This window comes from Macrobrachium nipponense, chromosome 7 (assembly GCF_015104395.2).
Source record: "Macrobrachium nipponense isolate FS-2020 chromosome 7, ASM1510439v2, whole genome shotgun sequence".
Lineage (NCBI taxonomy): Eukaryota > Metazoa > Arthropoda > Malacostraca > Decapoda > Palaemonidae > Macrobrachium > Macrobrachium nipponense.
The window spans coordinates 47069674-47083006 of NC_061109.1; the positions used below are offsets into that span (position 1 = coordinate 47069674).

At 42.6% G+C, this 13333-nt stretch overlaps 1 protein-coding gene across 3 annotated transcripts in view; it reads right to left on the minus strand.

The window, feature by feature from the left end:
* Window positions 1-10183: 10183 nt before the first annotated feature.
* Window positions 10184-13333, minus strand: part of LOC135217457 (uncharacterized) — an 11824-nt gene continuing 8674 nt past the window's right edge. For all 3 annotated transcript variants that reach the window (XM_064253344.1, XM_064253345.1, XM_064253343.1), the window contains exons 4-5: window positions 13199-13333; window positions 10184-10816 (exon numbers count right to left, since the gene is read on the minus strand). The exon at window positions 13199-13333 is cut by the window's right edge and continues 57 nt beyond it. In XM_064253344.1, coding sequence (XP_064109414.1) covers window positions 10566-10816; window positions 13199-13333 — 386 coding nt within the window. In that variant the 3' untranslated portion in view covers window positions 10184-10565. The remainder of the gene's footprint in view (window positions 10817-13198) is intronic.

Genomic DNA, 13333 nt, shown 5'->3' on the forward strand with positions numbered 1-13333 from the left:
AACAGAGGTAGTAACCCAGCAAAGCAAAGGCATTGTAACATGACATGCCAAAATGCCTGTGAATAAAAGAAAACCTAATGACTATGACAGACAAAGGAAAGAACAAATAAATGGGTAAAGGAATGAAAAAAAAAATGCATGAGATGGAAGCAATTTAGCAAGCCCCATGAAAAAGTGACTGAAGTGAAGGTAACACCAGTAAGCAGGCCAGTGCATGCTCAGTGAGAGTTATGGATCTTGAATAATATGAGTATGGTGAGACTGGGATTTCCATGTCCATAGAAATAAAGCAATGTATGATCAACAGGGTTATGATTAAAGAAAAGAGTACAGGAATTTTGCTTTTCCGAGAGACTGCTGAATGATGATATGAATAAAAATAAATTTTGGACCTTTTAAAGTCTCAATTTGGATGGCAAGCCTTTTAGCTTCCTGAGGAAGGCAAATTTACTTCTTGAATGCATAACAAATACATACAGGGATGGAAAAAAGTATGGAATTATCTCAGTATTAATAATTGCAACAATAAGAAAATTATCACAAAAGATATCATTTGTTCATACGCGAACAAACCCTCGGTCTTAATAATAGGATAATTTCTAGCGCCTAGCTGGATCTGGTTAAAAAGCAGATGAAAGAAAGGACTTGTGATATCTGGCAACGCATGCGTAGATCGGGTGAAGAGTGGTCAAACGCCGATCATCTATGCCAGTCTTTTCATAACCGCCTGGGCAAGAGTTATGTTTTTTCCTCTCTTGGCCTTTTCCCGGTTCATTGCCCGTTTCGTTTCCTTTAGTGTGTGCGTGTGTGTTTTTTCCTGGTATTATGGATTCTTCTGCTCTTTCTCGGCATCAGCGTATGGCCCCGGAGTTCCTGGGTTCCCGTGTTCTCGTTTTTTGGCTTCTTCGGAGACAGACCTTCACATCACATGCGGTAGGTGTCGTTCGAATTTTTGTACGATTATGAATCCTTGTACGGAATGCCGGGCATGGCCTAAGGAGCAGTGGAGGAAGTTTTATGGTAAGAGGGAACATCGGAGAATCTCCACTCTTCCTACTTGGGAGGGCTTTGCTCCTATTCCCGATGTTTCATCTTCAGCAATAGTCAACCCCCATAGTAGCGTTGTCCCTGCATCTCCTTCCTTTTCTTCCATTGATTCGTCGATGGAAGTGTTGGGAGGTCGCCAGGGTATTTTTTGTAATGTAGCCCCCTCTTCCTTGGGAGCTTTTTCGGTTCCCGAGAAGGGTGAGGTTTTTTCATCATTCTCTTCTCTTCCAGAGTCGGAGGCGTCCAAAATGGCGGCGATTTGGAAGATGCTTGGGCTAGGGGGTACCCCGTCACGGGGCCCATCTTTGTGTATTCCTCCACCAGTGGCGTCTCTTTCCCCCCTTGCACAGAGGGGAAGCCGTGACGTCACCACCACTTGTGACGTCACTCCCATCAATAACGTATCTCCCTGTCGCCTCCTCCGATCCGCCTCACTTAGCCGCGACGTGATCACTGCCGCCCAGTTCGCAACATCTCCCTTCCTTGTCTTCGGAGCCTTCTCTGGCACATCAGTCCGAGGTCATATGCCAGGCAGTGCTTCAGAGGCTGGACTCTGTATTGGATGTGAAGTTGGCTGCCTTATCAGTTGGGAGGACTGGTAGGAAATGCGTTGCTTCGTCCCTGCCTTCCGAGAAGAGTGCACATAAGAAGCTAGTGCTGTCTTCCTCTCCCTCTTCCCCCTCTACGTCTCGTCGGCGTATTAAGCGTTGGAAGGCTAAGGACTTTGCCCTTCCTTCACCATCGAGGGAGGAACAACGCGGACGTGTTCCTGAGAGTGCTGTGGTTTCGGGCAGTGTTAGTGATTTGTGTTCTGCAGGGGTTGCTTCGCCACCGAATCTCGAACGTGCAACCACCCCCCCTTCCGTCCTTGCACATCACGAGCTTGTTGCAACCTCCCCTGCCCGTGCACATGATGTTAGTGCTTCTTCTTCTCCAAGGCCTATTCGTCGCCGTAAAGATGTGAAGGCGCCTGTCAAGAGGTTGAAGGTAGTGAGCACGAAGGTGGTGCAGCCGGAGTGTTTGCCTGCCTCTAACTGGTGCTTCCAAGACTTCGACTATAAGGGGTTCTCCCTCAATCTCGAGTGCTCAATTTTCCCCCCCCATCTCATGTACGTACGGCCGACCACGGCCTAGTCCGTTCATGGACATCTGGAGTCACCTGTTGAGGTAAGTGATGTGCCTAGTGGTGCAGTGGGTCCGTCTCGGAGGCTGACGCTTGGACCCAGCCCAGATAGGTTAGTATGGGTTTGAGACTGTTTGGCTGCTAACCCTTCTGTGAATTTTGGTGAAGAAGGCGGGTTAGAAGAGCCTACACATCCTTCTCGTCGTTGGCTGCCGGTGCCAGAGCAGGAGGAGGGGGACACGCAGGAGTTTCTGTCTTCCTTTTCGGAAGTTGTTGATCTCATTCGTGGATTCAACAATTTGGAAAGTAGGACTCAGGCTCGGTCATCTTACACTCCTTCTTGCTTGGAAGCCTTGGTGGGAGCTACTCAGGACCCCAAATCATTTCTTCAGCTGCCGTTGTCGGGGGACGTTCAGTCGGTCTTGCAGAAGGTTAACGCCTCTGTTTCTGACTGGGACGGTTCACTTCGCTCTAGAGGCTCTACCAAACTACTACCCCCACCTCTCACAAAACATAGGAAGTATTATGCTACAAGCTCTGCGTTTTTGTTGTCATGCCACCTTAACCCAGACGTCATTCGCCTGAAGCCGGGTTTGACTTTGGAACAGGTGAGGTCAGTGGCTCCATCCTTGTCTCTGTAAGACGCCTTAGCTTTGGAATCTACGGCGGCCTCCATGTTGCAGACGGTTTCTTGGCTGGACCTCTGGTCTGTGGTGATTGCCAAGATAGCTTCTGACAGGTCCCCTGAAGGGTTGGTGAGTGCCGCCTCGCTTGCCAGTCTATTGCAGTCCGAGGGCAAGGTGTTTTCTTATTTGGCTCACCTCAGTGCCAATTTATGGGCTAATCTTCTGGTTAGGAGGGACGCAGCTTTGTCTAGGATGGAGAGGTCGCTCGACACCGAGTCTTTGCTGACTTTGAGGAACGGTGATCTGTTGGAGTTGCAATTCTTGTTTCCACGGACAGAACTCGAAAATGCGATAGACCGACGCCGGGCTGACACCAAGGACCGACTGGTGCACCAAGCCGTGTCTAAATCAGAGTCCCGCCCTCGGAGACGTCTGGCCCCTCCTCCTCCCCCGGTCCAGCAGCAGTCGAGGAGATCGTCGCCTGGCTGGCCATTGGGCCAAGTGGCAGAGTTACGGGGCGGAGAAGTGGGTGGTAGATGTCCTTCGGGTGGGGTACCTGTTGCCATTCGACTTCTCTCCTCCTCTGTCGGACAAGCCGCAGCTCAGGAAGACGTATCCCCCAGATTCTCTGAAGCTCTTGGCTCTTCGGGAGGAAGTGCAGAAAATGCTGGACAAGGATGCGATAGAGGAAGAAGTGCGTCCGTCGCCGGGGTTTTACAGTCACATCTTCTTGGTGCCCAAGGCGTCGGGAGGATGGAGGCCTGTGATCGACTTATCCACCTTGAATCGCTTCATCAGGAAGACACGGTTCAAGATGGAGACCCCATGCTCGGTGTTGGCAGCCGTGAGGGAAGGCGACTTCATGCTGTCCAATAGACTTGAAGGATGCATACTTCCAAATCCCTGTTCATCCCACGTCCAGGAAGTTCCTTCGCTTCTCTCTGGAGGACAAGATCTTCGAGTTCAATGTCTTGTGCTTCGGGCTGACGACAGCCCCTCAAGTGTTCACAAGGTTCTTCTCTCTCGTGTCAAGTTGGGCCCATGCTCAGGGGATCCGTTTGCTGAGGTACCTCGACGATTGGTTGGTCTTGGCAGTTTCCAGGGAGAAGCTGCTGCAAGACAGGGATCGTCTTCTTCGGTTCTGTCTGGACCTGGGCATATTAGTCAACCAGGAAAAGTCGAACCTCGTATCCAGTCAAAGGATTCTTTCTCTACCTGGGCATGGTCATCGATACGACAGTGGCAAGAGTTTTCCCGTCAGATCAGAGATTGGAGAAGTTGCGGGCTGTGGTGCGCAACTTCCTGTCAAAGTCGCATCACTCGGCTCATCAGTGGCAGGTTCTTCTGGGCGTGCTATCTTCCCTGGAGAAGCTGGTCCCTCATGGGCGTCTTCATCTTCGGTCTCTGCAATGGAGACTGGGGGAATTCTGGTCTCCAGCGGGGGACTCTCCCCTGTTTATGGTCCCACTGTCTTTGGAAGTGAGAGAAGACCCTCGTTGGTGGTTGGACGACCAGAATCTATTGAAGGGCGTCCCTCTGTGTTCTCTTCCTCCGGACTTCCTTCTGTTTTCGGACACCTCCCTTGCAGGTTGGGGCGCGCACTTAGAGGGCCTCATCGCTTCAGGCGTTTGGGGTTTGGAGGACAAGCAGCAGCATATCAATGTCTTGGAGTTGAAGGTGGCTTTCCTGGGTCTGAAGGAAATTTGGGGGATGGTAGAGGGTCACTCTGTCGTTCTCATGTTGGACAACACCACAGTGGTAGCCTACGTGAACAAACAGGGAGGCCTAGTTTCTCAGCAACTTCATGCCTTGACCGTCAAGCTTCACCAGTGGGCAATCAGCAATTCGGTAGAGCTCTCAGCCAGGTATATCCCAGGGAAACGGAACGTGGTCGCGGACAAACTCAGTCGCCGGGATCAGATCCTAGGCACAGAGTGGTCCCTTCATCAAGTGGTGGCAGACAAGCTTTTCCGGATTTAGGGGAGACCCATGCTTGACCTTTTCGCGACAGGCTACAACAGGAAGCTGGTGTTCTGTTCAGTGGTCCAAGATCCCTTAGCATTGGCAGAAGACGCATTCCAGCATCCCTGGGACAACCTGGAGGTGTATGCCTTCCCTCCGTTTTGTTTGATCCGTCAGGTTCTGAACAGGCTGATGAGTTCACAGGGTCTCAGGATGACTTTGGTAGCCCCTCTGTGGCCTCAGGCGGAATGGTTTCCAGATCTGCTGTCGTTGTTGTCGGAGATTCCGAGGGAGATTCCCCCTTGGCGGCATCTCCTGTGTCAGCCCCATGCAGAAAGGTTCCACCAGTCAGTAGAATCCCTGTCTCTTCACGGTTGGAGGCTATCAACTATCTCCTCCAAGAGAGAGGCTTTTCTCAGAAATCAGCTGGGCACATGTCCAGCAGTCTTAGGAAGTCAACCTCCGCAGTTTACCAAGGCAAATGGGCGATCTACTACTGTGATTGGTGTCGTAAACAGGGTTTTTCTCCACTCGCGACCTTTATTCAGCGAATAGCAAACTTTTTAACCTTCCTCAGAGACGAGAAACGTTTGTCCGTGTCTGCTATTAGAGGCTACAGGGCGGCACTGAGTTTGGTGTTACGCCTGAAGGGTATCGACATCTCTTCCTGGGAACTTTCCCTGCTAGTTAAGGGGTTTGAGCAGTCGAGTTCTCCTAGAGAGCTCAAGCCTCCAACGTGGGATGTTTTCTTGGTGGTTAATAACTTAACTAAGAGTCCATATGAGCCCTTACGTCGCTCATCTGACAGGAACCTGACACTCAAGACAGTTTTCCTTTTGGCTTTGGCATCCTCCAAAAGGGTAGGAGAGCTCCACGGTCTGAGTTATGAGGTGAAGCACACCAGGGGTTGGAAGTCAGTGTCCTTCGAATTTGTTCCGGAAATCGTGGCCAAGACCCAAAATCCCTCAGTGCATGTTGACAGGTTCGCTTCGTTTTCCATTCCATCACTGACTGACTTTGTGGGTGGTGATGCTCAAGAGCTTTTATTGTGCCCTGCCTGGGCCCTGCATTGCTATCTTAAAAGGACTCGGCACCTTAGACCAGGCTGCCGCAGACTTTTTGTTAGTACAGGCCATACAAAGAAAGAGGTGTCTAAGGATACTATCTCTTTTTGGAAACGGAAAGCCATCAGACAGGCATACTTGACTCAATGATTCCATCACCACGTCTGTGCAGGGTAGAGCACATGACGTTAGGGGTATTGGTCCCTCTCTGGCTTTCGAAAAGAACTTGGCTGTACATAGAGTGCTAAGCGCTGGTACTTGGTTACGCCAGTCCACGTTCACCTCCTTCTATCTTAAGGATGTTGCCCACAGATCTATGGACACGTTTTCCCTGGGTCCTGTGGTGGCTGCCCAACAGGTTGTGTAACTCATATTTGCCCTTAACGGGGCACCTTTGTATCTTACCTAAGATGATTGTGTGGATGAGAGAATGAGTGAGTTGGCTGGTCTCCTTCTTTCTCTTGTACCTTTTCTTCTTCCTTTGGGCGGTTTAAGGAATTTACAAGTCATTTGCTGGACTGGTCTGATACAGGTGAGTGAGGTAGTCATACTGGTAGTGTGGTCGTGCAATATACAATACATATCTTACCCATTATTTAGTAGCATAGGCTCCGCTCCTGGGCAAGGAGGAGTCGGGAGTACTACAAACCCTAGTGCCTTGGTTTGTTATTGGGCAGTCAAAGTTTCTCTTTGGTTCCCTATACAATGGTTATCCCATATATCATTGTACGTCACTCAGGTTCTGAGTGGTTAGATATTAGTGTATCTAGCTTCTCAACGGGCTTCAGTCCCTCTCCAAGAACTATTTCTTTTGAGAGCTGGGCTGGTGGGTAGGCCCCCAGCCGGTCTAGGATGTCTTATACCTCCCTCCAAGTATGATTCTATCCTATTGTTAAGACCGAGGTTTTGTTTGCGTATGAACAAATCAGAAATTTTCTAAGACAATTTGTATTTTTCATAGCTACAAACCTGAGGTCTTAACGTTATACTGCCCGCCTCTAGCCGCCCCTCTTTTTGTTAACTCATCCTGAGTTGGGAAAGACTGGTGTAGATGATCGGCGTTTGACCACTCTTCACCCGATCTACGCATGCGTTGCCAGATACCACAAGATTCCTTGCTTTCATCTACTTTTTAACCGGATCCAGCTAGGCGCTAGAAATTATCCTATTGTTAAGACCTCAGGTTTTTAGCTATGAAAAATACAAATTGTCTTAGAAAATTTGTCATTTTACAGGCAAAAGGTTGGAGCAACCTGACTTGCTAATGAATTGCAATTTTACTTTGGCCTAAATTTCAGGGCAATAAGCTACTACTCTAGTATTGATTTACTGTGAAAAACAATGTTTTATTAATAAATACACATACACTCTAGTTTGTGGGGAATATGGTGAAGGAAAATCCCAAATAACTTTTAAACTTAAATGAACTGGTATTTAGTGTCTAGTCCCTTGACCATTATGTTTTAATTTGTCATTTGAGCAAAAATCCCTCAAGAAAGCTCTATGCTAGTCAAGAAAGAGGACTTATTTGTGTAATTAAATCACTTTATAATAATCTAATAAAAGTTCAAACATAAGCAAATATACCAGTATTTCAGGAAAAAACCAGTAAAAGTTCAGGTAAGTCCACCTTTCTTAGAGACTATGAAAGCTCCTGTTATTGAGATTTTCCAAATGAGGGCCTGTAACTAGGATCATGATTTCCCTTCTCAAGACTGTTTTGAACATGCCAACTTGAGGGTTTAAGGAAGTTGCTTGAATTGGGACGTAACAAATTAGGTACATTTAACCAAGAATTGGAAAATTCAATAAGGGTTGTTCAATCTATGTACATGTATGTTGTCTCAGGGAAAAGTTTAATTCCCAACAATGAATCTGGTTTGGAATACAAAAAAAAAAAGTATTTGTTTGCTGTAAAATATAGTCTGGGATTGGATACTAAATACCAGATTGTGGGATACTGGTTTTAACATCTGGGTAGTGGTTTTAGCACTTTTATGAAATTATGTACTTTGTGCATGGTCATGTAATTTTCCCATATATCAAATCATCTTTTGCAATAGAAAAGGATAACCTTGAAAGGCTTCACAGTATTCATGATGCTTCTATCACAAATTAGGTGTTAAGCTGACATTTTCACTGAACTCAGCTACTATTATTAATTTCTGCTCATGTGCCTGGTTAAGGATGAAGATTCATTTTCTAAACAGCATTGATCCATGAATCCCTGTAATTACTCAAAGCTGTTCTTCACTATGTTTTTCTATGACTTTAACATGCTGAGTGCCAATGCAGGGAGTTTTCCAATCATTCTCCAACATCTGTGAGCCTTTCGACCAGTAATTCACCAATATCTGTAATCCATCGCTATCCATGCTGGTACTATATTTCAACCTATTACCGACAGAAGCTGTCAAAGTAGTTGTGGCTGAATGTGGTGGGGAAGGTTCAAGTTCAAAGGCTTTTTTTCATTAACTACCTTGCATTAAGGTTTGCATTCATACACAACATTTATGATTGATTCCTTTTTTGTTGTCTACCTGCTATGAGTTTATAGTTACTTTAATTAATGAATGTGATACTGCTGTATTCTAACAATTTTCTTTGTTTCATTCCAAGACTTATGCATAAATATGTGAGCCTTCTCCTTTATTTTTAATGATGCACTACAGCCATTACCAGAAGTCTTTTATTTATATATAGTAGATAAAAACCAAGATTCACTATTAATTGTCTTCCAGTCATTGATTTATTATGTATCCTTTCCACTAAAGCAGGTATCAATGTGACTTAATAAGTCTAAAAATACTTTGGTTCTTTATAGCATGATTCAGAGAACCCTTCTTGGGACAAACACCATTTCAGCATTTTCATATATTAATATTCACTGTGTCTGTCAAGCAAAGCTGCTGATATGATTCTCATAGAGTTATGTTGCATGGTCTAGGTGGAAGTGCTAAATCTACGGTGTATGGATATGGATGTCTCTATTAAGGGCCCCAGCCTGACAACTAACAAGAGTCTCCGAATTTTGGTGTTCCATAAGATTTTACTTTTCTACTACCATCTGAAAAATATTACAATCACCCCCACACTCACAGTAAAGTTTTGGAACTCAAAAACCTCATTTGAAAATTCAATTTGAATATGGAACTTTCTGAAATTATTTTTTAATCTGTGAGAAGATGAGTGACTTTTTAGAATGATTCATCTTATGTGTCACCATCACTAAAATTTCATCTTATGTGTCACCATCACTAAAATTACTGATGGCCACCAGGTGCTATCTGAATTACCCAAATTTAGATTGATCCACTTTTTCCAAATACTAATGGTAAAGAGATTACCAGTTCGTGCTTCATTTCCGAATTGCTCATGAACTAGATGAGGCCAGTTGAAAATTTTGTTAGTAGATCTCTGCTGCATAGATTGTCTTTACTGGTTACTGAATATTTCTATAATCTCAAGTAAATGATGGTTTGTTCTTTGTATGAATTCTATAGGAAAATTTTGGAAATATCATTCAGTGATAGATACTTGGACTTGAACTACTTACCAGTACTCTCTTTTCCCCATAACCCAACATGGAATGACTCATAGCTGAAGCATCAATAATAGGTATGTAAAATTTTCCATAATTTACTGTACCATAGTATGTACTGGAGGAAACATCTACAGGCAGTCCCCGGGTTATGACGGTCTCGGCTTACGACGTTCCGAGGTTACGACGCTTTTCAATTATATTCATCAGAAATTATTTCCAGGGTTATGACGCATGTTCCAGAGTTACGATGCCTACAAATGCTGATCTGGCAGATGAAACATGACACCAAAAATGCAAATTAATCAATATTTAAAGGTTTTTTTGATGAAAAATGACAATAAGAATGCAGTTTACATAGTTTTGAATGCACCTAAAGCATTAAAAGTAAGGTTTTCTTAGGGTTTTTGATAATGTTCCGGCTTACGACGGTTTTCGGCTTACAACGCATCTCAAGAATGAAACCCCCGTCGTAACCCGGGGACTGCCTGTATTTGCTCAAAACAGCCAAACCTATGAATTGTGTCTGCCTTTAGTGAAGATTCCTATAGAATATACTTTGTTTTTCTCAGCTCAGATTTGCATAATTTCTTGATGAATTTATGAAAACAAATCCCTTCAGCTCCAGCTGTACTGCTTTCTGCCTTTTGTTTTTCATCAGTTCCCTTTGGTCTCTTCTTACTTAGCTGCCTAATTTCAACTTTACCTTGTTCCATTCTTAATCCTCATTTAAAACAACTCCTTTAGGTGAGCCATGCAAGTCTAGCAGGGTAACTCTGTGATCTCTATAGTTACATTATGATATACAACAATACATTGATAGCATTGTGCATCGCATTTTTGCATTAATTTTATTTTGACTTAGAAAATGGGAGAAAATATAATCCATGAACTTTAAAACACTGGCGTGTTAAAAATTTTAAAGGAATGAAAGAATAATTCTTTAAATACATTACAAGAAAGTGAATGAACATAATGTTCATATGTTACTTCAGTTGCTCCTTACTTCAACCCACTTTAACACTGTAAGTACGTATTAAGAGAGAACATATTTATAACACATTACTATAGTACGTGTACAGAAAGGGATTTGCTTTTTATAAGGGGAATTTTTCACACAATGGAATTAATATAGTACTCATAATACTGACTTGATTCCTGGTAAATTAAACATAAATCTTCAGAAGCAGTGTCAGGATTTTCTAAACTTCACCTTCGGATGGAACATCACCTTCGGATGGAATAGCAATCTCGCAAGCATACATTCTCCTGTGCAAACAAGGAATTCCATGATACTCAGATTTTTTGGTAACCAGACAGGTGGGTGTGTCATCCACTACAGTAATGTTATCTGTCCTCCAGCCTTCTTCATTGATTTCTTCCCCAGAAGTTACCCATTTCCAAGGTTCACCTGCACTATGAGTCTTTCCACCAATGTACACTTCAGCATTTCCTATGACCATGGAAAGACAAGAAGACAAAAATGCAATCTAGTAAATGATGGCAAATAAGAAAGGATGCAAATAATAAAAGTTTTTGCTGAAAATCATAAGGAAAAATGCATGGGTATGAATTGTTGAACCTATGTACGTACTATAATGAAAATTATGGAGAAATATGTACATTAAAAATTCATTAGACCACTTCTATCAATGCAAATGACTATTTTAGCAAACAGTTAATAAATATCAATGCAAATACCAAATACTACAGCAATAATAGGGCATATTCATGCACTCTGCAAATCTAATAACTTGGGCAATAAATATCTCCCAGCTAATAATAATTCTGCTAATTGCTAAAATGTATAAGAGTCAAGCAAGAAATATGAAGATACAAACAATAGTTTCTTTCATAAATATCTCATGCTCTAGACTGCGAGAAACTTACGTTTATGGAAAAATCATGATCTTATGTTTAAATGCTAAACACCCCAGATTTCGTTCTGCGTCTGTTCTTAGCACATACACTATGATGCTTAAAATGAAGCCACTTTTTTTTTTCAGTATCTTATGGCAAATTGAATGACATCAAAACCAAGAGAAGATTTTAATAATTTGCTAATGTAGACTGAAATCCTTTTGTGGAAAAAGGCTTTAAAATTATAAAACTCTTCCCTATTGTGGGCAGTATAACACTTTGCCCTCTTCCCAATGGAAATAACTTCCATTAAGTTTATTACCAGATTTCTTTGTAAACTATGGAAAGTGCCTTGCAAAATTGTCAGCCATTATCTGGGGGTTAGTAACCTTTTCAGCACTCACTATCATTACAGTAGTTTACTAGGATGAACGTACCAGCTACTTTTTCATAATATTATTCCAGACCAAGTAGAGTTGTAACATTTTCTGATGACATCAATATGGTTCAACATTCTTTTATGTGACCTTTTATATTTTAGTATGAACTATGGTCTTACAGTGTTGCACTCCACCTGGTAGTGATCACTGCAACCTGGTAGTGATCACAACTGTCTTATACATAAATGGAACTTTTTTTTTTTCTTATAGTATAGGTACTATAATGTTCATCTGGCTTTTTCACTATTACAGTATTCTGCTTAAGTAACCACTAGGCTATGTTGATTAAGTACAAGAAGAAATTCATCACATGTATATCTGTTATCCATCACTTCCCAATGAAGTCCCTGTCTAGATGCAGAAGTCAATACATTACCCTGTATTTAATAGACTAATAAGGATTTTCAAAAATTGAGCAGAGGTGGTTGCCTTTTTGGTTACTTATATGTCTCCACAGAGAGGACTTTTCAACACTGTGTTAATATGCCCATACATTTGGCAGTGGAAACGTGGTCTAAATGGAACATGGAACTTATCTCAAGCTTGTGCATAGCAGCTGATATTATTCCAAAGAGGTTCAGGGGGTAAAGGCATTATCAGTAGAGGTAAAGGGCATGAATTTATTTATCTTTTTCATTACCCTCTTTATTTATGTGAATACATTTGATTTTATTTCTGTTCTTAAACTTGTAATATTTGGACAGAGATTTTCTTTTTTAATTCATTTGCAGTACCTTGTGTGAGATTTAAATGACAGTAATATGAAAAATTATATAACAAATTTAAGGGGTAGAGTCATGTACTGTATTTGCCATGAGATACTGATCCATAAGTACCAGGTAGAACGTCTGTGTTTTTTACAGTTTTTTTCTTAAAATAACTTCCTACTGACCAAGAGTCTCAATGGCTTTGATTAGTAAGGAGACAATGGGCCATTGTTAACAACAAAGAGCCATTTCTGTCTTAAGCTCAGTCATCCTTGTCCATGTCTGCTATAAGGGGATGGCACTAACATAATTAAAACAGCATAAGTATAGACCCAATTTGCTTGACAGAACTTAAAACATTACAAGAATGCTAATACAGTACTATATCTGCATCTTCACTGTACTGGCTAGCAGATCAGATAGAACACCGATATATAATCCTACCCTGAGACCAAATGGGATCCAAATGCTGATTCTAAAGAATAGTTTCACCATGATATATCAGTATGTTTACAGTAGTTAACATAGTTAACTATCAATGGTTGACAATTTCACCACAGCTCCCCCTATCAGCTTACAATATGAACCGCAATCTTAGCTAATACCCTTTCCTACCTACAAGCCAGGAAAATATTTATGACTGGAAAAATTGCACTATTTAATCCAAAAGCATAGCTAACATGGAGGACCCTGACTCTGAATTCTATGAGCTCATAAATTGAGGGGTACACCCCTGCAGCATCATTATCATTAAGAAAGACCCAAAGCTCTTCTCCCCTGAAGTATTATTATAACTGTTCACTACAAAGTAAAATGTTATGTACTTACTTCCATGAAGCATTTTCTCTGTGAGTTTGGAAAATTCTTCTAGGTTTGAAGGTTCAGCAAGGAACCCTCCCATGACGGTGCAGGCAACCTTAGCAACCTCGAAGGTTCTCTTCACTTTTGTTTCAAAGAAGATGC